Source organism: Schistocerca piceifrons, chromosome 1 (assembly GCF_021461385.2).
Source record: "Schistocerca piceifrons isolate TAMUIC-IGC-003096 chromosome 1, iqSchPice1.1, whole genome shotgun sequence".
Classification (NCBI taxonomy): domain Eukaryota; kingdom Metazoa; phylum Arthropoda; class Insecta; order Orthoptera; family Acrididae; genus Schistocerca; species Schistocerca piceifrons.
Genome location: NC_060138.1, coordinates 282,844,362 through 282,870,700, shown reverse-complemented (window position 1 = coordinate 282,870,700; position 26,339 = coordinate 282,844,362). Strand labels below are relative to the sequence as shown.

The window sequence follows — 26,339 nt, the reverse complement described above, 5'->3', positions numbered from 1 at the left end:
TTAAGGTCGCTTTGGATAGTTACTACTAGATATTTTATGGCAGATATTGTTCCCAGCGGTTTGTCATCAATAGTGTAGCAATACAATAGCGGATTTTTTTCCCCATGTATGCGCCTTATGTTACATACATTTGTTTACGCTCAGGGCCAACTGCCAGAGCCTGCAGCATTCATCATTTCTCTGGAGGCCATTCTGCAAATCGTTACTATATTCTGGCGTTGCTACTTTCTGCGAATAGCCTTAAAGATCTTCCGACACACACTACTTGCGGTACACACTGTAAACAGTAACGGACCTATCACACTTCCCTGTGGTACTCCGGAAACTACCTTGGCATCCGTCGATTTTGTTTCGTTAAGAACGACGTGTTCAGTTGTATCTGCAGTGAAACCTTTAATCCAGTCGCTAATCCGCTCCAATAATCAATAAACTCGTATTGTTTTTCACCAAACGCCAGTGAGGGACGGTTTCAAATGCCTTACTGAAGTCCAGGAACACTGCATCAACATGGGTGCTGTGGATCTCGTGCAGAAAGACAGCTGAGTTTCGCAGGATCTTTGTTTGATTTTTATGCAGGATATTTTCCTTCTGCAAAAAAGTCATAATTCTTGAGCATTAAGCATGTTCCATAATTCTACAACAGATTGAAATCCACTATAAACATTTAAAATTGCGTGCATCTGTCCTACAACCTTCTTGAAAACGGGAATTACCTGTGCTTTCTTCCAGTCGCCAGCAACCTTTCGTTGCTGAAGCAATCAACGATAAATGGCTGCTAGAATGGAAGCTAGTTCTTTCGTATAATCTTTGTAGATTTTTATAGGTATCTCATCTGGTCCTGACGCCTTTCCACTACTAAGCGATTGTAGTTGTTTTTCTATTCGGCACCCGGTTATCTCAATATCTGCCGCTACGACTTTTGTGCGACGACTAAATGGAGGAACCGTGTTACGATCTACTGCGGCGAAACAATTTCGGAAGACCTAATTCAGTATATGGGCCTTCTCTCTATTATCTTCCGTTTCGGTGCCAGTATGGTCACTGAGTGAATGGATAAATGATTTTCATTCACTTGCTGAATTTACGTACGACCAAAACCTTTTAGCGATTCTGCTCAGATCAGTTGACAAAGTTTTACTTCCAAAGTCATTGAACGCTTCTCTCATTGCTCTCCTTACCTCTCCTTACCTTACCTTCCTTTCGTTTCGTTCATCTGATTGTCAGTTGGGTTTCTACATCTTTTGAATCTAAGATCTCTTTCTTTTACATAGCAATTTTCTAAAATGTCTATGAAGCCACACTGGGTCTTTCCCATTCCTTAAGACCTTACTCGGAACACACTTGTCTGTTGCATATTGCACGACGCCTTTGAATTTTTTCGAGTTTTTCCCCCACATCTTCGTCCTCATCACCGATTATTTGATGCTGACTGCTCAGAAATTTGTATTGTCACTCTTGATAAGCAAAAATATCTTCTTCCTACCTTTCTTAACATCCTGAGACCCGTGGTCATGCATGCTGTCACACCCTTATGATCACTGATACGTTCCTCCACGTTAACTGATTCGGTAAGTTCAGGTTGGTTTGTTACCATGAGGTCTAAGACGTTACCATCACAAGTTGATTCTCTATCTGATCTGTTATTTTTCTCCCCAAATAGTAAAACTCCTCTACAACTTTGTGTCATTTCTTAATCTAATTGCTTCAGCATCACCTGATTTAATTCAACTACATCCCATTATCCTCGTTTCGCTTTTGTTGATATTCATCTTATATTCTGTTTCCAAGACACTGCCAACTCCGATCAACTCTTTCAAGTCCTTTACTATCTCTGACAGAATTACAATGTCATCGGGAAACCTCAAAGTTTTTATTTCTTCTCCCTGAACTTTAATTAATGCTCCAAACTTTCCTTTGGTTTCCTTTGCTGCTCGCTCAGTATACAGATTGAAAGACATCGGGGATAGGCTACAACCCGGTCTCACTCCCTTCTCAATAACTGCTTCCCTTTCATGCCCCTCGACTTTTACAACTACCGTCTGGTTTCTGTACAAGTAGTAAATATCACTCGCTCCCTGTATTTTACCCAGAATTTAGAATTTCAATGAGAGTATTCCAGTCAACATTGTCAAAACCTTTCCCTACGTATACAAATGTTAAAAATATTGGCCTGTCTTTCCTTTATCTGTCTTGTAAGATATGTCGTAGGGTCAGTATAGCCTCGCGTGTTCCTATATTTCTCCGGAATCCAAACTGATCGTCCCCGAGGCCGGCTTTTACCATTTTTTCCATTCTTTTGTAAAAAATTCGTTAGTATTTTGCAACCAAGACTTATTAAACTTGTAGTTTGGTATTGCTTTCTTTTGAAATAGAATTACTACGTTCTATCTTAAATTTTAGGGTACTGCGCCTCTCTCATACATGTTGCACACCAGATGGAAGAATTTTGTCATGGATGGCTCTCCCAAGGCTATCAGTAATTCTGACGGAATTTGATCCAGCCCCAGTGCCTTTCTTCGACTTAGATCTTTCAGAGCTCTGTCAATTTTTTCTCTGTTTAAGATATTTATTCTTGCGTTTTTCTAATTGTAAAATTTTGTCAGGCTGTCTATAATACAACTTTCATTTCTGCTGAACAGCCAGCTTCACATTTCAAAGGTGTCAGCCTCCATTGGTGACTCCAAAGAACGAAACTCTTCTAGCTTGAAGAGGGAAACCAGGTGGCGCTGTGGTTGATCCGCTAGATGGCGCTGCCATAGGTCAAACGGATATCAACTGCGTTTCTTTTTAAATAGGAACCCCCATTTTTATTACATATTCGTGTAGTACGTAAAGAAATATGTTTTAGTTGGACCAGTTTTTTCACTTTGTAATAGATGGCGCGTAATAGTCACGAACGTATAAGTACGTGGTATCACGTAACATTCCGCCAGTGCGGATGGTATTTACTTCGTGATACATTACCCGTGTTAAAATGGACCGTTTACCGATTGCGGGTAAGGTCGATATCGTGTTGATGTATGACTATTGTGATCAAAATGCCCAACGGGCGTGTGCAATGTATGCTGCTCGGTATCCTGGACGACATCATCAAAGTGCCCGCACCGTTCGCCGGATAGTTACGTTATTTAAGGAAACAGGAAGTGTTCAGCCACATGTGAAACGTCAACCACGACCTGCAACAAATGATGATGCACAAGTAGGTATTTTAGTTGTCGCGGCTAATCCGCACTTCAGTAGCAGACAAATTGCGCGAGAATCGGGAATCTCAAAAACGTCGGTGTTGAGACTGCTACATCAGCATCGATTGCACCCGTACCATATTTATATGCACCAGGAATTGGATGGCGACGACTTTGAACGTCGTGTACAGTTCTGCCACTGGGCACAAGAGAAATTACGGGACGATGACAGATTTTTGCACGCGTTCTATTTAGCGACGAAGTGTCATTCACCAACAGCGGTAACGCAAACCGGTGTAATCCACTCTATAGGGCAACGGAAAATCCACGATGGCTGCGAGAAATGGAACATCAGCGACCTTGGCGAGTTAATGTATGGTGCGGCATTATGGGAGTAAGGACAATTGGCCCCCATTTTATCGATGGCAATGTAAATGGTGCAATGTATGCTGATTTCCTACGTAATGTTCTACCGATGTTACAACAAGATGTTTCACTGCATGACAGAATGGCGATGTACTTCCAACATGATGATGTCCGGCACATAGTTCGCGTGCAGTTGAAGCGGTATTGAATAGCATATTTCATGACAGGTGGATTGGTCGTCGAAGCACCATACCATGGCCCGCACGTTCACCGGATGTGACATCCCCGGATTTCTTTCTGTGGGGAAAGTTGAAGGATATTTGCTATCGTGATCCACCGACAACGCCTGACAACATGCGTGAGCGCATTGTCAATGCATGTCCAACACTACGGAAGGCGAACTACTTGCTGTTGAGAGGAATGTCGTTACACGTATTGCCAAATGCATTGAGGATGACAGACATAATTTTGAGCATTTATTGCCTTAATGTGGTATTTACAGGTAATCACGCTGTAACAGTATGCGTTCTCAGAAATAAGTTCACAAAGGTACGTGTATCACATTGGAACAACCGAAATAAAATGTTCAAATGTACCTACGTACGTATTTTAATTTAAAAAATCTACCGGTTACCAACAGTTCGTCTAAAATTGTGAGCCATATGTTTGTGACCATTACAGCACCATCTATCACAAAGCGAAAAAAGTAATCCAACTAAAACATTCATATTTATTTATTTACTACAGGAATATGTAAAAAAATGGGGGTTCCTATTTTAAAAAAACGCAGTTGGTGTCCGTTTGACCTATGGCAGCGCCATCTATCGGGCCAACCATAGTACCATCTGGTTTCCCCCTTCAAGCTAGACAAGTTTCGTTCTTTGTAGTTTTTTCGTTTGATGATTATTTCGTGAGCTATTTGGCCCGGTCACGATCAATGGACCACCCTGTGTTCGATTCTTAAGTTAATAATGTTGGGATGGGTAGGATGTGTGCATGCTGTGTGCGGACGTAGGAGCAGCTGGCCGCAGTTCGCTCTTGACTACGGTTAGTCGTATTCAGGTTGCTGCCTCTGTGTGTAGCGTTGGCAGAACATCCGGGTCATTGCGAGAGACACCTCATGTCACTTGTTTTGCCTACAGGCTTTACTGCCGAGTGTACCCGATGCGGTGGATCCACTCTCACAGTAGAATGAGTGGTAAAGCGTTCGCGTCGCTCGCGGCAGATGGCTAATCTGGAGACCGTCCCTCTGGCCTCGCCCATTCACCCAGTTAGCGGACAGGTGGCCGTTCCTTCAGTACGGTCCGAGCAGCCACACGGACGAAGTACTTGCTAGTTCACAGGTGCGTTATGAAGCCTCTTACGAAGATAGAGTTTAGGTCTGGAAAGAAAGCCAATGTGCACTCGGTATGTCTAGTGGGGGAGCACATTGGAGATGTGCAGGAGGCCTCGCCTGCAGCCGTTGTGTGTGCAGAGTGCAATAGTGGGCAAGTTGTGGCTCCGTTGGCGCCAACGACGCCTGCCGCTTGGCTTTTGAGGCTATCTTCAGTTCCTACAGACGGCTGGTGGATGTGGTGAAGGCTGATGGCCTCGTTCGTGGGATGTAAGCGGAGTCCGCAATTTGCAGCATAGTTCTCAGAGTCGATGAGGGCCCTTTAATTTAGTGCTGTGTGGAGGTGTCAAGCAAAGCAACCAAAGGCTTCGTCGACTGTGTGACTGCAGATTTGTAAATCTGTGTTGTCGGGTGGGGACTTTTAGGACTCCCCTTGATACGTCAGGAGTGCACTACGCAAAGGAACCAACCACTCTGGTAGCATAATACTTGAGTACTGCACGTGAGGGTTTTCTGGCTAGGTGGCAGGTTGACGTTATCTGATGAACACCCACTAGATGATGCGTAGATAGCGAAATCAGACCACGTTCAGAGTAACGATACTTCAACTGTCAAAACTTTATCAGTAAATTGTCGAAGTATTCGCAAAAGTGTTTCGGAATTTACCGCCCTCTGGGAAACTTCTCGCGCTTAAATTATTCTTGGGACCGCGAGCTGGCTGAAATCCGAAGTAGAAAGGTGAAATATTTGCAATTCACAGAACATGTATCAAAAAGATAGATTAGATACCATTGCAGTTGACAAAAATGTGTCCACTGAGGTCGAATTTGAATGTGACAGTGAAGTTATCTTGTCGCTTATAATGGTTCTAGGTGAAATCAAGGTAACTGTTGGATGCTTTTACAGGCCACCCGATTTCGCTGTGACGGCTTTAGTCATCGACAGAAAGTCTATGGTCAATAATGCGGAAATACCCAGAACATGTAATATTAGTTGGAGGCGGATTTAACCTATCGAGTAGAGATCGGGATATTCATGGATTCATTGTAGGGGGTACAGAAAGAGTGTCTTGAAAAGTTTTTTGGTATACGTTTTCCGTAAATTGTCTTGAGCAACTAGTTCGACAGCCGACACGCAATGGAAATATTTTAGACCTTGTTGCTACACACAGACCTGACCTAATTGACGGCGTCAGTATAGAGTCAAGGATTAGTGAGCATGACGTTATCATGCTAAAGTTAATAAATCAATCAAGAAAAGCGTGAGAGTATTTCTTCTAGAAAGAGCAGATGGACAGTTGTTAGCATCCCACTTAGACAATGAAATGAAATTACATCGTTTAGTTCCATTACGATGGACGTAGGAGAATTAAACCGATTGTAAATCATAAATTGGATAAGTACATGCCGAGTAAATGGATTAAGGACGGAAAAGACCCACCACGGTCTAACAGCGAAGATAGAAAAATGCTTAGGAAGCAATAGACAATGCGTAAGTGACGACCAACAAAATCTGGAGAAATTCATGCATGTGTAAAAAGATCGATGCGTAAAGCTTACAACTACTACCACCTTTATACCATAGCAATAGATGCTGCCGATAACACGAAAAAATTCTGATCCTATGTAAAATCGCTAAGTGGGCCTAAGGCTTCTATCCAGACACCCGTTGACCAGCACGGTGTGGCAGCAGAAGTTGCAAAAGCAAAGCCGAAGATTTAAATTTCACATTTAAGAAATCGTTCACGTGGGAGAATCATACAAACATACCGTCATTTGACCATCGCACGGACTTCTGTATGGAGAACATTGCAATAAGCAACGGCCGTACAGAGAAACAACTGAAAGTTGAAAGCATATAAGTCGCCAGATCCTGATGGAATCACAATTCGGTTTCACAAAGAGCACTCTACAGCACTGGCCCCTTACTTAACCGAGATTTATCGCGAATCTCTCACCCAGCGCTAAGTCACAAGAGACTGGATAAAGCGCAGATTACTCCTGTATATAAGAAGGCTAAAAGAACGGACCCGCAAGGCTACAGACCAATATCTTTATAATCGGTTTGCTGCAGAATCGTTGAATATATTCTCAGTTCGAATACAATTTCCTTGAGGCGGAAAAGCTACTGTCCACAAATCAGCGCGGTTTTAAAACGCATCGCTCGTCTGAAAGTAAGCTTACCTTTTTCTTGCACGAGATCCTGCGAAAGTCTGGTGAAAGGACAATAGGCGGATTCCATATTCGTAATTTCCATAAACCATACGACACGGTGCCACAATACCGACTACAACGAAGGTACAAGCATGCTGAATAGGTTAACAGACTTCTTAAGTAACAGAACACAGCATGTAGTCCTCGATGGCGAGTGTTAATCAAAAACAATGGTATCTACAGGAGCACCCAGAGAGACGTGACAGAACCGCTGTGATTTTCTATATACATAAATAAGGTATACAGGTTGAGCAGAAGTCTGCAACAGTTTGCTGATAATCCTAATGAAATGGCGCGCCTATGAACTACCGTCCCGTTTGTGCGACTGGATTCGTGATTTCTTGACGGAAAATCATCGAGCAAAACGGAAGTAATTTCTGATGTTCTCCAAGGAAGTTTTACGGGCCCTCTGCTATTCCTGATCTACAGATACGCGTAATACAAATATTTTAGATGTGGTAGCCACGAACAGACCAGACCTCATCGACGGTGTAAGTGTTGAGACAGGGATTAGTGATCATGATGTTGTCATTACGACTATGGTCACGAAAGTTAAAAAGTCGGTCAAGATGGCTAGGAGAGTATTCTTACTAGAAAGATCAGATAAGCAGTTCTTAGCATCCCACTTAGTGAATGAACTTCAGGTACGATGGACTTGGAAGAATTGTGGGCAAATTTTAAACACATCGTAAATCAAGCATTGGACAAGTACGTGCCGAAAAAGTGGGTTACGGACGGAAAAGACCCACCGTGGTTTAACAGCGCAATTCGGAGAATGCTCAGGAAGCAAAGACAGTTGCACTCGCGGTACAAGAAAGATCGGGAGAATGAGGACTGGCAAAAGTTAGTAGAGATTCGTGCTGCTGTAAAAAGAGCGATGCGCGAAGCATACAACCACTGCCACCGTCATACCTTAGCAAAAGATCTTGTTGAAAACCCAAGGAAATTCTGGTCTTACGTAAGATCGGTTAGCGGGTCGAATGCTTCCATCCAGTCACTCACTGATCAGTCTGGCCTGGCAATGGAAGACAGCAAAACGAAAGCTGAAATTTTAAATTTAGCATTTGAGAAATCATTCACGCAGGAGGATCGTACAAACATACCGCCGTTTGAGTCCCGTACAGATTCCCGTATGGAGGACATAGTGATAGACATCCCTGGGGTTGTGAACAGCTGAATGGGTTGAAAATAAATAAATCGTCGGGTCCTGATGGGATTCCAATTCGGTTTTACAGAGAGTACTCTACTGCAGTGGCTCCTTACTTAGCTTGCATTTGTCGCGAATCTCTTGCCCAACGTAAAGTCCTGAGCGACTGGAGAAAAGCGCAGGTGACGCCTGTATATAAGAAGGGTAGAAGGACGGATCCGCAAAATTATAGATCAATATCCTTAACATCGGTTTGTTGCAGGATTCTCGAACATATTCTCAGATCGAATATAATGAATTTCCTTGAGACAGAGAAGTTGCTGTCCATGCATCAGCACGGCTTTAGAAAGCATCGCTCCTGCGAAACGCAACTCGCCCTTTTTTCACATGATATCTTGCGAACCGTGGATGAAGGGTATCAGGCGGATGCCATATCCTTGACTTCCGGAAAGCGTTTGGCTCGGTGCCTCACTGCAGACTCCTAACTAAGGTACGAGCATATGGGATTGGTTCCCAAGTATGTGAGTGGCTCGAAGACTTCTTAAGTAGTAAAACCCAGTACGTTGTCCTCGATGGTGAGTGTTCATCGGAGGTGAGGGTATCATCTGGAGTGCCCCAGGGAAGTGTGGTAGGTCCGCTATTGTTTTCTGTCTACATAAATGATCTTTTGGATAGGGTGGATAGCAATGTGCGGCTGTTTGCTGATGATGCTGTGGTGTACGGGAAGGTGTCTTCGTTGAGTGACTGTAGGAGGATACAAGATGACTTGGACAGGATTTGTGATTGGTGTAAAGAATGGCAGCTAACTCTAAATATAGGTAAATGTAAATTAATGCAGATGAATAGGAAAAAGAATCCCGTGATGTTTGAATACTCCATTAGTAGTGTAGCGCTTGACACAGTCACGTCGATTAAATATTTAGGCGTAACATTGCAGAGCGATATGAAGTGGGACAAGCATGTAATGGCAGTTGTGGGGAAGGCGGATAGTCGTCTCCTGTTCGTTGGTAGAATTTTGGGAAGATGTGGTTCATCTGTAATGGAGACCGCTTATAAAACACTAATACGACCTATTCTTGAGTACTGCTCGAGCGTTTGGGATCCCTACCAGGTCGGATTGAGGAAGGACATAGAAGCAATTCAGAGGTGGGCTGCTAGATTTGTTACTGGTAAGTTTGATCATCATGCGAGTGTTTCGGAAATGCTTGAGGAACTCGGGTGGGAGTCTCTGGAGGAAAGGAGGCGTTCTTTTCGTCAATCGCTACTGAGGAAATTTAGAGAACCAGCATTTGAGACTGACTGCAGTACAATTTTACTGCCGCCAACTTACACTTCGCGGAAACACCACAAAGATAAGAGTGATTAGGGCTCGTACAGAGGCATATAGGATATCATTTTTTCCTCGTTCTGTTTGGGAGTGGAACAGGGAGAGATTATGCTAGTTGTGGTACGAGGTACCCTCCGCCACGCACCGTATGGTGGATTGCGGAGTATGTATGTAGATATAGGAGACAATATAAGTACCAGTCTTAAAAATGTTTGCGGGTGACGCTGTCATTTACTGTCTTATGAAGTCATCAGACGACCAAAATCAGTTGCAAAACTATTTAGACAAGATACTGTATGGCGCGAGAAGTCACAATTGACTGTAAATAATGAAAAGTGTGAAGTGATCCACATGAGCGCCTAAAGGAATCCACAAAATTTCGATTACACGATAAATGACAAATCTAAAAGCTGTAAATTCAACGAAATACTTAGGAATTATACTTAAGAATACTTCAGTTGGGACGATCACAGGATAATGTTGTGGGTAAAACAAATAAAAGGTTACGATTTATTGGCAGAACACTGCGAAAATGCAATAGGTCTACTAAAGACAGTGCCTACACTATGCTTGTACGTCCTCTTCTGGAGTACTGCTGCGCGGCGTGGGATCCGCATCAGGATCGACGGAGGACATAGAAAAAGATCGAAGAAGGGCAGCTGGTCTTGTACTATCGCGAAATTTTGGAGAGCGCGCCACGGATATGATACAGTATTGCAGTGCCTGTGTTAGTCAACATTAACGAGGCCTTTCCCGGTCGCAAGTATCAGGCTTAAACACCTTGTGTTCCCTAAAACGACAGTCATTGGCTTCAAACATTTTCCTATCGGGGCACCTTCCTCCTGGAAATCTCTCCAGGTACGAACGTTGAGCGCGAGCGCAATTGTCGTCAGCTAATCCACCCATAATATAAGCATCAGCCATCTCTATACTTGTGACACTGGCATTGCGCGAGCCAAGTCTGTGATTAACTGTACGTAGTAACCGGTGTGTTAGCAACGGTCGTATTGATCGCTGGAATCTGAAAACAAGCAGTGACGTACGCTGCTTGGCAGCAGGATCGTGTAAAACAAAACGATGGCTATACCAACGTAATCGGACGTCACCAGAAGTGCATGTCCCCCATGACTCTGTTTCGTTCTTATGTGTTTCCCATGATTAATGAGTTGGAGAAAATGAATTGTAACATGGAAATAAAGCTATTCCAGACCCATGTTCGCATAACATGACTACTTCGTCTATCTGTGAGGAATGTATCCTGTAGTTTGTCCCGTAAATTTTTGTTAAATGCTGTAAACAGCTCTATTTGGGCGTGGAACAGGAAAGGAAATCACTAGTAACGGTATGGGGTACCCTCCGTCAGGCGCTATACAGTGGCTTGTGGAGTGTAGATGTAGATGTAGATGGTGACAGTGGTGATAATGTAGTCACGGTGGGCACGTTGTTTCAGGCAGCAGTGACCTGCCGGGCGGCTGCGGCAACAACCACTCGCTGGACCGGAAGCTGCTGGCGTCTGCGTCGACGGGCCGACCGCTGATGGGCGCCGCCAGCCTAGAAAGCGTCCGCAAGTCCCCGGCCAGAGCCGCCGCTGCCGCCGCCGCGCTAGCCAACAGGTCAGCTGACACTCCGCACCACACCACAACTACATCTTGTTCTCGTCAGCGGCACAGCTCCCACACTGCAAACCAGTAACGGCAGCTGGGCCCAAGTCGACATCAACCATTTGCACAGACTATACAGGAAAAACTGTCTCGGTTCCACTCCACTTACAAAGTTGTTGTTGTGGTCTTCAATCCGAAGACTGATTCGATGCGGCTCTCCATGCTGCTCTATCCTGTGCAAACCTCATCATCTCAGAGTGACTATTGCATCATACACTACTGGCCATTCAAATTGCTACACCACGAAGATGACGTGCTACGGACGCGAAATTTAACCGACAGGAAGAAGATGCTGTGATATGCAAATGAGTAGCTTTTCAGAGCATTCACACACGGCTGGCGCCGGTGGCGACACCTACAACGTGCTCCCGTGAGGAAAGTTTCCAACCGATTCCTCATACACAAACAGCAGTTGACCGGTGTTGCCTCGTGAAACGTTGTTGCGATGACACGTGTAAGGAAGAGAAATGCGTACCATCACGTTTCCGACTTTGATAAAGGTCGGATTCTAGCCTATCGCGATTGCAGTTTATCGTATCGCGACATGGCTCCTCGCGTTGGTCGAGATCCAATGACTGTTAGCAGAATATGGAATCTGTGGGTCCAGAGGGGTAATACGGAACGCCGTGCTGGATCCCAACGGCCTCGTATCACTAGCAGTCGAAATGACAGGCATCTTATCCGCATGGCTGTAACGGACCGTGCAGCCACGTCTTGATCCCTGAGTCAACAGATGGGGACGTTTGCAAGACAACATCCATCTGCACGAACAGTTCGACGTCGTTTTCAGCAGCGTGGACTATCAGCTCGGAGACCTTGGCTGCGGTTACCCTTGACGCTGCATCACAGACAGGAGCGCCTGCGATGGTGTACTCAACGACGAACCTGGGTGCAGGAATGGCAATACGTCACTTTTTCGGATGAATCCAGGTTCTGTTTACAGCATCATGATGGTCGCATCTGTGTTTGGCGACATCGCGGTGAACGCAAATTGGAAGCTTGTATTCGTCATCGCCATACTGGCGTATCACCCGGCGTGATGGTATGGGTGCCTTTGGTTACACGTCTCGGTCACCTCTTGTTCGCACTGACGGCACTTTGAACAGTGGACGTTACATTTCAGATGTTACAACCTGTGGCTCTACCATTGATTCGATCCCTCCGAAACCCTACATTTCAACAGGATAATGCACGACCGCATGTTGCACGTCCTGTACGGGCCTTTCTGGATACAGATAATGTTCGACTGCTGCCCTGGCCTACACATTCTGCAGATCTCTCACCAATTGAAAACGTCTGGTCACTGGTGGCCGAGCAACTGGCTCGTGACAGTACGCGAGTCACTACTCTTGATGAACTGTGGTATCGTGTTGAAGCTGCATGGGCAGCAGTTCCTGTACACGGCATCCAAGCTCTGTTTGACTCAATGCCCAGGCGTATCAAGGCCGTTATTACGGCCAGAGGTAGTTGTTCTGGGTACTGATTTCTCAGGATCTATGCACCCAAATTGCGTGAAAATGTAATCACATGTCAGTTCTAGTATAATATATTTGTCCAGTGAATACACGTTTATCATCTGCATTTCTTCTTGGTGTAGCAATTTTAATGGCCAGTAGTGTATATCTTTCTCAATCTCCTTACTGTATTCATCTCTTGCTCTCCCTCTACGATTTTTATCCCACGCGCTTCTCTCAAGTACTAAATTGGTGATCCCTTGATGTCTCAGAATGTGTCCTGTCAACCGATGCCTTCTTTTAGTCAAGTTGTGCCACAAATTTCTTGTCTCCCCTGTTCTTTTCAGAACCTCCTCATTAGTTTATGCTGTACCCATCTAACATTTCAAAAGCTTCTGTTCTCTTTTATCTACACTGTTCATCGTACATACAGGGTGATAAATATTGTACTCTATGAAAATAAAGACTCTACTCAGGAGGACGACGTTATCACGAGAAAGAAAACTGGCGTTCTACGGATCGGAGCGTGGAATGCCAGATCCCTTAATCGAGCAGGTAGGTTAGAAAATTTAAAAAGGGAAATGGATAGGTTAAAGTTAGATATAGTAGGAATTAGTTTAGTTCGCTGGCAGGAAAAACAAGACTTTTGGTCAGGCGAATACAGGGTTATAAATACAAAATCAAATAGGGGTAATGCAGGAGTAGGTTTAATAACGAATAAAAAATAGGAGTGCGGTTAAGCTACTACAAACAACATAGTGAACGCATTATTGTGGCAAAGATAGACACGAAGCCCACGCCTACTACAGTAGTACAAGTTTATATGCCAACTAGCTCTGCAGATGATGAAGAAATTGATGAAATGTATGATGAGATAAAAGAAATTATTCAGGTAGTGAAGGGGGACGAACATTTAAGTCATGGGTGACTGGAATTCGAGAGTAGGAAAAGGGAGAGAAGGAAACATAGTAGGTGAATATGGATTGGGGGTAAGATATGAAAGAGGAAGCCGTGTGGTAGAATTTTGCACAGAGCATAACTTAATCATAGCTAACACTTGGTTCAAGAATCATAAAAGAAGGTTGTATACATGGAAGAATCCTGGAGATACTAAAAGGTATCAGATAGATTATATAATGGTAAGACAGAGATTTAGGAACCAAGTATTAAATTGTAGGACATTTCCAGGGGCAGATGTGGACTCTGACCACAATCTGTTGGTTACGAACTGTCGATTAAAACTGAAGAAACTGCAAAAAGGTGGGAATTTAAGGAGATGGGACCTGGATAAACTGACTAAACCAGAGATAGTACAGAGTTTCAGGGAGAGCGTAAGGGAACAATTGACAGTAATGGGGGAAAGAAGTACAGTAAAGAATAATGGGTAGCTCTGAGGGATGAAGTAGTGAAGGCAGCAGAGGATCAAGTAGGTAAAAAGACGAGCGCTAGTAGAAACCTTTGGGTAACAGAGGAAATATTGAATTTAATTGATGAAAGGAGAAAACATAAAAATGCAGTAAATGAAGCAGGCAAAAAGGAATACAAACGTCTCAAAAATGAGATCGACAGGAAGTGCAAAATGGCTAAGCAGGGATGGCTAGAGGACAAATGTAATGATGTAGAGGCTTATATCACTAGGAGTAAGATAGATACTGCCTACAGGAAAATTAAAGAGACCTTTGGAGAAAAGAGAACCACTTGTATGAATATCAAAAGCTAAGATGGAAAACCAGTTCTAACCAAAGAAGGGAAAGCAGAAAGGTGGAAGGAGTATATAGAGGGTCTATACAAGGGCGATGTACTTGAGGACAATATAATGGAAATGGAAGAGAATGTAGATGAAGATGAAATGGGAGCTACGATACTGCATGAAGAGCTTGACAGAGCACTGAAAGACCTAAGTCGAAACAAGGCCCCGGGAGTAGACAACATTCCATTAGAACTACTGACAGCCTTGGGAGAGCCAGTCCTGACAAAACTCTACCATCTGGTGAGCAAGATGTATGAGACAGGCGAAATACCCTCAGACTTCAAGAAGAATATAATAATTCCAATCCCAAAGAAAGCAGGTGTTGACAGATGTGAAAATTACCGAACTATCAGTTTAATAAGTCACAGCTGCAAAATACTAACACGAATTCTTTACAAACGAATGGAAAAACTGGTAGAAGCCGACCTTGGGGAAGATTCCGTAGAAATATTGGAATACGTAATACTGACCTTACGACTTACCTTACAAGAAAGATTAAGGAAAGGCAAACCTACGTTTCTAGCATTTGTAGATTTGGAGAAAGCTGTTGACAATGTTGACTGGAATACTCTCTTTCAAATTCTAAAGGTGGCAGGGGTAAAATACAGGGAGCGAAAGGCTATTTACAATTTGTACAGAAAGCAGATGGCAGTTATAAGAATCGAGGAGCATGAAAGGGAAGCAGTGGTTGGGAAGGGAGTGAGACAGGGTTGTAGCCTTTCCCAAATGTTGTTCAATCTGTATATTGAGCAAGCAGTAAAGGAAACAAAAGAAAAATTCGGTGTAGGTATTAAAATCCATGGAGAAGAAATGAAAACTTTGAAGTTCGCCGATGACATTGTAATTCTGTCAGAGACAGCAAAGGACTTGGAAGAGTAGTTGAACGGAATGGACAGTGTCTTGAAAGGAGGATATAAGATGAACATCAACAAAAGCAAAACGAGGATCATGGAATGTAGTCGAATTAAGTCGGGCGATGCTGAGAGAATTATATTAGGAAATGAGACACTTAAAGTGGTAAAGGAGGTTTGCTATTTGGGGAGCAATAACTGATGATGGTCGAACTAGAGAAGAGATAAAATGTAGACTGGCAATGGCAAAGAAAGCGTTTCTGAAGAAGAGAAATTTGTTAACATCGAGTATAGATTTAAGTGTGATGAAGTCGTTTCTGAAAGTATTTGTATGGAGTGTAGCCATGTATGGAAGTGAAACATGGACGATAAATAGTTTGGACAGGAAGAGAATAGAAGTTTTCGAAATGTGGTGCTACAGAAGAATGCTGAAGATTAGATGGGTAGATCACATAACTAATGAGGAAGTATTGAAGAAAATTGGGGAGAAGAGGAGTTTGTGGCACAACTTGACTAGAAGTAGTGACCGGTTGGTAGGACATGTTCTGAGGCATCAAGGGATCACAAATTTAGCATTGGGGGGCAGCGTGGAGGGTAAAAATCGTAGAGGGAGACCAAGAGACGAATACACTAAGCAGATTTAGAAGGATGTAGGTTGCAGTAGGTACTGGGAGATGAAGGAACTTGGACAGGATAGGGTAGCATGGAGAGCTGCATCAAACCAGTCTCAGGACTGAAGACCACAACAACAACATGAAAATAAACGGAAATTAGTTACAAACTGTGGTGTGCACACTATTCAACATGTAAACTCCACTTCAGATATTCGCATTTAGGTTATGACATGTTCGATATGCCTGCCATCATTGGCGATGATGTGGCGTAGACGAATACGAAAATTCTGCATGAACTGCTGAAGTGTCGGAACGCCGATGCTGTCGATGACCTCCTGAATTGCTGTTTTCGGCTTAGAGATGGTTTTGAGGTTATTTCTATACACCCCACAGAAAGGAATCGCTTGTGTTCGGAGAATGTAGCAGCCAGTCGATGCCCATGCCAGTGGCCTCTGAGTATCCCAGAACCAAAATGCGGTCCCAAAAGTGCTCCTCCAGGGCATCAAACACTCTCCTGCTTCGATGGGGTCGAGCTCCGTTTTGTACGAATCACGTCTGGTCGACATCAGGATCGCTTTCGATAATGCGGATGAAATCATATTCCAAAACCTCCACTTACCGTTCGATAGTAACCGTACCATCAGGGAACATCGCACCGATTACTCAGTGACTGGACACTGCACACCACACAGTCACCCGCTGAGGGTGAAGGGACTTCTCGATCACGAAACGCGGACTCTCAGCCCCCAAATGCGCCAATTTTGCGTATTGACAAACCCATTCAAATGAATGTGGGCTTGGTCGCTAAACCAAACCATATTAATTCCCATCATGCTCCGCGGCCAACCGTGAAGTTGAACGTCCAAACGCAAACAGTTCAGAAATTATGACTATTTTATTTCACATAGTTCAACAATTGTCACTCTGTATTCCACTTCCCACATGGCTACACATCGGACAAATACCTCCAGAAAAGACTTCCTGCCGCTTAAATCTATATTCGATCTCAACAAATTTCTCTTCTTCAGAAACGCTTATCTTTCCATCACCAGACTACATTTTATATCCTCTCTACTTCGGCCATCATCAGTTATTTTGCTGCCAAAATAGCGAATCTCATCTACTACTTTAAGTGTCTCGTTTCCTAATCTGATTCCCTCTCCATCACCTGATTTAATTCGACTACATTCCACTATCCTTGTTTTTCTTATATTGATGATCATCTTATACCCATCTTTCAAGACACTGTCCATTCCATTCAACTGCTCTTGAAGTACTTTGCTATCTCGGACAGAATTACAATGTCACTGGCAAATCTCAAATTTTTTATTTCTTCTCGCTGAACTTTCATTCCGTTTCCAAATTTTTCTTTGGTTTCCTTTATGAATTGCTCAATGTACAGAATGAATAACATTGCGGTAAGCTACAACCGTGTCTCACTCCCTTCTAAGTCACTGGTTCCTTTTCATGGTCCTCGACTCTTGTAACTGCCGTCTCGTTATCTACAAGTTCTAAATAGTCTTTCGGTCCCTGTATTTTGCCCCTGATACCGTCAGAATTTCAAAAAAGGGTATTCCATTCAACATTTTAAAAAGCTTTCTGTAAATCTAAAACTACTAGAAAAGTACGTTTCCCTTTCCTTAACCTATCTTCTAAGATAAGGCGTAGGGCCAGTGTTGCTTCGCGTGTTCCTACATTTCTCTGGAATCCAAACTGATTTTCCCCGACGGCGGCTTCTACCAGTTTTCCCATTCTTCTGAAAAGAATTCGTGCAAAGAATGACTGCACAACATAAGAAAACTGTGAAAAGGAATTACAAACAACTCGGCTCATATCCACAAGCATATAGTCCAAAGATTCAACCAGAAAATCAAAACGCAACTAAAAAATATGAAAAAACAGGCACCAAAGAACCTCAAACACTAGAGCAATCAGTGAAACACAAATCAGTAACATTCATAACATGGGTAACAGGAAGAAATTGTACACTTTAACATATAAACACAAAACAACACACAGGATAGCAAATGTATTAAAAGAAACAGGGAGTACACATTGCTTACGGAACAAGAAACACACCTCAGTTACATATATAAACAACAAAAAACCAGGTAAATACCAAGGGGCAGATATACTACTTGGAAGAATGTGTATCACTGTCTTTGACAACAGGTAGTAATTTCAAAACCAGGTATTAAGAATACAGGAGGAGATGGAAGTATGAAAATAGCCATTCTGCCTTTGCCGATCACCTGAGAAAACAGACATGTTCCATCCAACATTGAACAAGACATGAAAATTATTAGAATGAACAATAACAACAAAAAACGCCTGACATTACAAGAAAACATTCACATACAAAGAGCCCTTGCAATGAAGAAGAAAATAATTAATGACCAAATCAATATAAGCAATAATTCGCTGATCATGTTAGCCACTAAAACAACATCAAACAGAAATTTGAAGAGCGCGCGCGCACACACACACACACACACACACACACACACACACACACACACACACACAAAAACGAAACATAAACCTTTGTAACACTACGACAGTAAACACGCACCTTTGATCACAAAATAAAATCGTAAATGATGTGTTGCAATAAATGTAGGCATGGAGACCGAATGACCACATTTCCAGGACCACACACATGGACTAACAACCCTGGAAATCGTAAGTAACAATCTACTGCTGCGTAATGTGCAATGCGCACACACACACACACACACACACACACACACACACACACACACACACACACAATATTCAAACCTGAATGATGGATATGGATTTTACTTTAAAGAAAACCGCTCTTGAAAATTTAAACTCTGATTATTGACGAAGAATGACTGCACAACATAAGAAAACTGTAACAATTGCGAAAGTATCTCATTACAAAAATTAGATATCTCAACCAGTTGCGTAAATTGTGACATAATGAAAGAAAGAAGTCAAATTAACACTGATCGTAAGTTTTATTAGTTATCAGAGGGACAAAGATTTCCTCCAAATAACGTTTCTGAAAACAAACATGTTACCTTAGATGGATTACCTTAGGAAATTCCTCCAAAACTCTTCTCCATTAATACAAAGAATGAAATAACGTTATAAACAAGTTTTCGTCACCATAATAAAGTATTTCAGATAGTTTCTACCAGATTAACAAGTAACAGATCTCACTGTCTGAAAAACTCGACTACTCGCTACTGCGCCCCAAGTAAAAATGCCCCAGCGCTGCACAACTGACTACGAACAAGTGAACCACAGATAAAACTAAACACAGAGTCAAGGATCTTGTTCACTGCTCGTGCATTGCGCTTAATCTTTGTCCCAGTGCAGTAAAGGTGAATTACTTACAACAGCAGAAAACATATGAAAACATTAAGAGTCCTCTCTACCTGTTCACTGCCGTACTGATACATCATTCCAGGTGTCGCACTCTTCGCTCCTTTCCGGATACAACTGTCCGACCCAAGGATCTATTCATGAAGGCTTTTGTTCACGTGTGCATAAAAATGGAATGTGAAGTTGGAAAAACTTCTGTTAATACTTAATTTCCACCACTTCAGTTTCGGTATTGATCCAAGTAACACGAACGCAACAGCGTTCTTCCCAGAGATAAGTTATGCTGTATGCGCACACTGACCTCCGTCTTTGAACATCGTACATTCATCGCTAAACATTATTGTGACACTGCAACCCCTCCCAAACGTGACTGCTAGCCGATCTACGCCTGACTTCCGTCAGTGTACCCAATTTTGAACATCTTCGTATAGAAAAACATCTGAAATTCATTGAATCTTCCGATTTGCCGCCCAGTCCATGTTTGGCTTACGAACAGTGCTGCGCTCTCAGAAATTTATCAAATTAAGGCCGATGTTTGATATTATTGGTCAGGAATGCTCTCTTTGCCACGCTGGTCCGCTTTTTGTGTTCTTGCTTCGTCCGTCTCGTGTTATTTTGCATCCAAGATCGTCCAATTCCTATACTTTGTGGTCCTCAGTTTTGATGGCAAGTTTCTCACTAATTTCATTAATGCTGCTGATGATTACATTCTTCTTTCATCGGTTTACTCTCAATGTGCATTCCGTTTCCATTAGAGGAAAGCCATATGAGCAACGATTCTTATACTAGTATCCTTTGACCTTGAGTTTTAATCCCACTTTTGAACCCTTCTTTTATTTCAGTCATGGCTCCTTCGATGCATAGGTTGAACAGTAGAGGCGAAGACAGCATCTCTATCTGCAGCCTCTTTAATTGGAGAAAGTCGCTCTCGGTCTTCCATTATTATCGTTCCTTCTTGGTTGTTGTACATATTGTACATCACTCATTTGCCCCTATAACGTACACCTTGTAACGTCCCTCTTATCTCCTTTTGTTTTAGTTTTCAGCGATCGAAGATGGGTGAGGGATAGTTATTTGAGTGAACACCATTCAAAACGTCTCTTTATGAACCTTACGCTGCAGTCATGGACTGTGCGGCTGGGCCCGGCGGAGGTTCGAGTCCTCCCTCGGGCATATATATATATATATATATATATATATATATATATATATATATATATATATATGTGTGTGTGTGTGTGTGTGTGTGTGTGTGTGTGTGTGTGTGTGTGTGTGTGTGTGTGTGTGTGTGTGTGTTTGTCCTTAGGATAATTTAGGTTAAGTAGTGTGTAAGCTTAGGGACTGATAAACTTAGCAGTTAAGTCCCATAAGATTTCACACACATTTGAACATTTTATGAACCTTGAAGTTTCTGAAAATTTAGATGGAAAATATTACTTTGATATGATAAGAGTACAGATCATTTTACTTCATTTACAGACATTTTGCAAGTAATACTTTCTTGACAATGCTTTATTGCTTTTCTAAATTAATCATTCGCGTTGTAACTGTCCATGGTATGCTTTTGAAACTGTTAAAATATGTTCCGCCAATGGAAGACACTAAGAACGCCTATACTGTTCCTCCTAATGATCCGCGAATAGACCGAATCACTGCTAACTATACCTCTGACATTCAACGTAATGATTCCAGACTCGCAGGTCATAATTTCAGCAAACTGTTCAAATAATGATAAAATTTTCTCAAGCTTCCAGCCACATAAAGTGATTTAAAATAAGATAGCTGCCGAGGTGTACTTGGCCGAAAACTCGTGACTTTTAAACCATTTAACGCAACTCGAAGCTCCAGAGAACTTTGTCAGTGCTCATATATATATATATATATATATATATATATATATATATATATATATATATATATATATATATATATATATATAGCCGCGAAATCATGCATACGTATATTCAGTATCTCTTCAGGGAAGAAATGTGAGGGCGGGTTTAACGCCTGAGGAAGCTGCGTGTTAAGATGGCTAATTTATTAAGTTCTCTAGCCGTTCTACTATGCTACCGTGAAAAAACGATTCTACGTTTTGCCGTCGTGAGCCACCATATCAACACAGCTGCGGCCAGGACAATATTTCGTCGTGCCACATTCGCCCTACTGGGAGAGAGAATACATCAAATCTGGAAGCAGTTGGATACAAACGGCCGCGAGCTAATGGTCGCCCACCTGAAGCTGACAGTCAGTCTTAGCTTTGTATTGGGAAGGGATTGATGCAGCCACAGTAACACAACAAACGTAATCACAGGGAAAACGTGAAAACGCCGAAAGGGAAATTCAACCGGCTTCCCCAGCAACAGCATTGGACAGAATGTAAGACAACAGACCGCACCTTTATCAACACGACGACGAGAAACATCGACGCAGGTGCCATGTCGGCTCTTATTAAGGGACTTAATTTTGCACCAACGCCGCAGAGTTTGCCTTTGGCTGACATAGTAAGTGGTGTAGAACAAGCAGTTCACAAGACGCTCAGTGAAACTGCAGAAGAAATTTGCGAAAGACGAGACGAATTCTTTAAAAATAAGCCACCGACCTCGAGCACAAGAGCTGAGCGTAATGATCTTAGCGAATCCCGAGACGATCCTCTCGTCGTAGTCCTACCAGCTGACAAGGGCAATGCAGCCGCCATTGTGGAAGTAGCCGACTGTGCCGCGGAGGTTCGGTTGATGCCGGAGGAGCGATCTGACGTCGTGTTTTTTGTATGACGAATATTTTAACCAGACGGACGCCATCGCGATGAGAAGCCCATTAGCTCCTATTATTGGCAACCTGTTATGGAGAACTCTGAGGACATCGCCCTGGACACGTCTCCTGCAAAGCCTAGTTGCTTTCATCGTTTCGTCAACGACACGTTCGTTGTCTCGTCTCATGCACATGAAATGCTGGGAGATTCCTTGGACCACATCAACAATGACAGCATAAAGTTCAATACTGAGAAGAGAGACAAGCGCGTGTCTCAGCCACGATGTTTATTTGAAACCTGCGCACACGGACAGATACCTGCATGTTATCAGCTGCCACCACACCTCGCAGAAAAGTTCTGTTCTGAAGATCTTGGAGCATCTAGTGGAAGCCATCTTAAACGACAAAAACGCGCAGAAAAACTGAGTTGCTTACGCTAAGTATTAAAGAAAAGCGACTACAGCAACAGTCAGATTTCTCAAGCCATCTTTTCGAAGACACGATAGCAGAAGGCCCTTGAGAAGGACACGAATAAGCTTGCGTTTTTTATCATTCTGTGGATCAGTAGAGGAAAGATGTATTGGCCTCTAAAGAGGCATAAAATCTGTTCTGTCTTCAGGGCTCCAGCAAAAATACAACGTGTATGTGTCCTAAGATCCGATGATGGCGGCTTCAGTTTCGCCGAAACCGGTAATCATGGAATAAAAAGAATTCCTGCGATCTTGGCTACCAGTTTATTGTTTTACAACTTGCCACATGCGGACGGGCATTGTCTTGCAGCAAAACGATGCTCTTGCTCAACTTCCATGGACTGTTGCTTTGATTCTGGTGTGGCGTAGGCCACCCATGTTTCATCGCCCGTAACAATTTGGCTTAAGAAATCGTCACCGTCGTTGTATCGCTCAAGGAAAGTCAACGCACTGTCTAAACGTTTGGTTTTGTGTACATCCGTCAACATTTTCGGTACCCAACGTGCGCACAAGTTTCGGTAATTAAAGTGCTCGGTCACATTGCCATACAAAACACAACGAGAAACATTAGGAAAGTCATCCCGAGAGGAGGAAATCGTAAAGCGTCTGTTTTCTTTTACCTTATTGTCCACTTCCTGCACCAAACTTTCATTAACGACCGAAGGACGGCCACTCCGTTGTTCATCATGCACATTTGTGCGGCCATCTTTAAATGCTCTCACCCACTTTCTTACCATTCCATCACTCATAATGTTTTCACCGTAAACTGCGCAGATATCACGATGAATAGCGATCTGTTGTAGGCCTTTAGCACTAAGAAATCTTATAACAGCCCGTACTTCATAGTCGGCGGGACTCGCGATTATCGGAGGCATCTTAAACACTTAGTACACAACGTAAACAAGGAAGAATCAGACTATAATGGCGTCAGTGCGTAGTTTAAGGTACAGGCTTTTTTGTAAAAATAAAATTATTGAGATATCTTAGCGCGTCTTTTTTTAATTTAAAAACCGTAATTACTTAAAAAACACGCCTCGTACTTCATGTACCCAAATAACAGTGGAATTTTTACGGATGACAGTCCGTCATGTCACCGGCTCACAATTGTTCGCTATGTGTTAGAAAAATATTCTGGACAGTTCGAGCGATTGATATGGCCATACCGATCGCCTGACACGAATACTATCGAAAATTTATAACACATAATCGAGAGGTCCATGCTCAGAATTCTGCACCGTCAACATTTTGGCAGTTATGGACGTGTATAGAGGCAGCATGGATCATTATTTCTGCAGGGGACATCAATAAGTGGTCGAGTCGATGCCACGTCGATCAGCAGCCGGGCAACAAGAGGTCCTCTTCAAGCTGCACTGCGCGTTCGGTGATAAAGTGTCGAGACGGAGTTGTCTCAGCGGTGTGTCTGTGTGCGCGTTGCAGCAGCGGCGGCAGCAGCCTGAGCAGCAGCAGCAGCCACAGCAGCGCGAGCGCGGGCAGCAAGGCGTCGTCGCTGGCGGGCGGCGGCGCGGGCAGCGTCGGCGGCGGCTGCGGCTGCGGCTCGCTGCTCGACCTGGCGCCCTCGCCCTCCGACTCGGGCGTCGCCGAGCTGGAGGCGGCGCTGCGCGACCGCGACTCCGAGCTGGCGCACCTGCGGCACGCCATGGAGCACAACGAGCAGGTCATCTTCCGCGTCTACCAGGAGAAGGAGCGCGTCTGGGAGCGCGAGCTGCGCAGGCTCAAGAGCGCCCACGAGAACCGCCTGCGCGCCGGCGCACAGCGCGCCCACAAGCTCGAGCAGACGCTCATGACGCAGACCTACCAGGTACCCTCCCCTCTCTCTCACTGCCTCCACTGTGGCGCGTACCCACACAGCCCGAGATTGTCCCCTTTTTGGGGGTCCGACGTGTGGCACTGTACAGCGTGGCGTAGGTTAAGGTAGTCCACCTCCCCTTTAAATGCGTGTGCAGTATTTCGACTTCTGGCATAAACAGCTAACAACAATGGACACTTTTATGCAATAATCGATTGTTAGCCTTCTTCTGTCAGCATTTCGGTTCATTTCATTCTTGAAGTTACATTTCTCTCTGCGGTCTGCAAAATTACTTTCTCGATAGAAGGAAGAATTGAAATTCTGGAATCATATGTAAAAACAGGTTTGATTAAGCAAACTTGCGAAATTTTCGGGGTCGGGTGCCATATGCAGGACTACCAGCAAAGAGAGCACTGTATGTGTCTGTATAAAAATTGGTACACTTACCGAACTGCGCAAAATGTAAAACGACAAGAATTCTTTCAGTTCGCATACCAGACGTTGTTGGAGAGCCCAAAGAACCCTACACTGCCGGCCGGAGTGACCGAGCGGTTCTAGGCGCTTCAGACCGGAACCGCGCGACCGCTACGGTCGCAGGTCCGAATCCTGCCTCGGGCATGGATGTGTGTGATGTCCTTAGGTTAGTTAGGTTTAAGCAGTTCTAAGTTCTAGGGGACTGATGACCTCAGTCCCTTTGTGCTCAGAGCCATTTGAACGCTACGCTAAATTGGCCCAACGGGCGCATGTAAATGTGGGGGGGGGGGGGGGGGGGGGGGCAGCTGAAAGTCTTACTTTCGAGACACATAGTATGACGGCTGTGCAGTAATTGCGGGCCAACAACGATCAGAAACATTTAGATTATTTCATGTGCCGTTTGAATAACATCAACAGTGGTTTGTTAGACCCTTTCCACTACATCGTGAGTGATCGATGGTCTCTCTTTCCAGTCATTGGAATTCAAAGAAAACGAAGCACTCGGCAACGGAGACCCGTCTCTAATACTTTTGAGTCAGCAGCCAATCCGTGATGAGAAATGGGCGTTTGGTGCGGTGCAATAGGAACGCGCATCATTGGGCCGATATTTTTTGACACTACCCTCAACACGGTTCCATATATCAAAATTTTTGATATATTTTGTGCTCAACTCACCGAATGTGGAAGACAATACTGCTTTTTACTGTAAGATGGGCCAACATGGCACAGGTCTAAGGTACCCCAACAACGAGTCCATGATGTCTTCACTGCCGAGCAAACTGTTTGCAAACATTTACGGCCACCACGTTCGCCGCATATAGCATCATGTAACTTTCTTTCCGGTGGGGCACTTAAACTATCCGAAGTTTATGCTGGGTGTAGGACTACAAAGTCGGCCGGTGTGGCCGAGCGGTTCTAGACGCTTCAGTCTGGAACCGCGTGACCGCTACGGCCGCAGGTTCGAATCCTGCCTCGGGGATGGATGTGTATGATGTCCTTGGGTTAGTTAGGTTTAAGTAGTTCTAAGTTCTAGGGGACTGATGACCTCAGATGTTAAGTCCCATAGTGCTCAGAGCCATTTGAACCATTTGTAGGACTACATAAATATGCTTAGAAGTGCACAGCTGTTTATTGATGTTGCAAATGTATTTTTCACTGTAGTTACATTGTAAATAAATGCCAAGTGCATTTCAGCTCTTCGTTTTTGTAATTTCACTGAATTTCCTTTATAGTTACACGGGCTACTTTTATCTACGCCACCTGGTATATCCCCTAATGAAATTTCGGCTCTGTAGCCATTTTTAAACGGATCGCTAGCATCCACTGGTAGTTCATGACAGTGCACCCTGTAGTAGACTGAGTTGGCAAATGTCATGGGATAGTGGGGCGCAGATGGCATGTACTCCACATACAATGTTGCAACAAGAAACGGTCAGTTATTGGAAACATCTAAAAGGGTGTACTACTTTTTTTTTCTGGCTGTGTCAGGGTAATTATGAGACGCCACTCTGTTACGAAGATTGGTACTCCACACAATCTGTGCATTCTATGTTCCCGATGCAATCAGCTAGCATTTTCTTGATGAGAG

The 26,339-nt window shown here is 43.6% G+C and overlaps 1 protein-coding gene across 1 annotated transcript in view; it reads left to right on the top strand.

Moving 5' to 3' along the window:
* Positions 1 to 26,339, top strand: part of LOC124712087 (leucine zipper putative tumor suppressor 2-like) — a 69,938-nt gene that overhangs the window by 31,018 nt on the left and 12,581 nt on the right. The window contains exons 2-4 of the mRNA XM_047242420.1: positions 11,019 to 11,181; positions 23,908 to 23,986; positions 24,029 to 24,289. Of these exons, the coding sequence (XP_047098376.1) occupies positions 11,019 to 11,181; positions 23,908 to 23,986; positions 24,029 to 24,289 (503 nt within the window). The remainder of the gene's footprint in view (positions 1 to 11,018; positions 11,182 to 23,907; positions 23,987 to 24,028; positions 24,290 to 26,339) is intronic.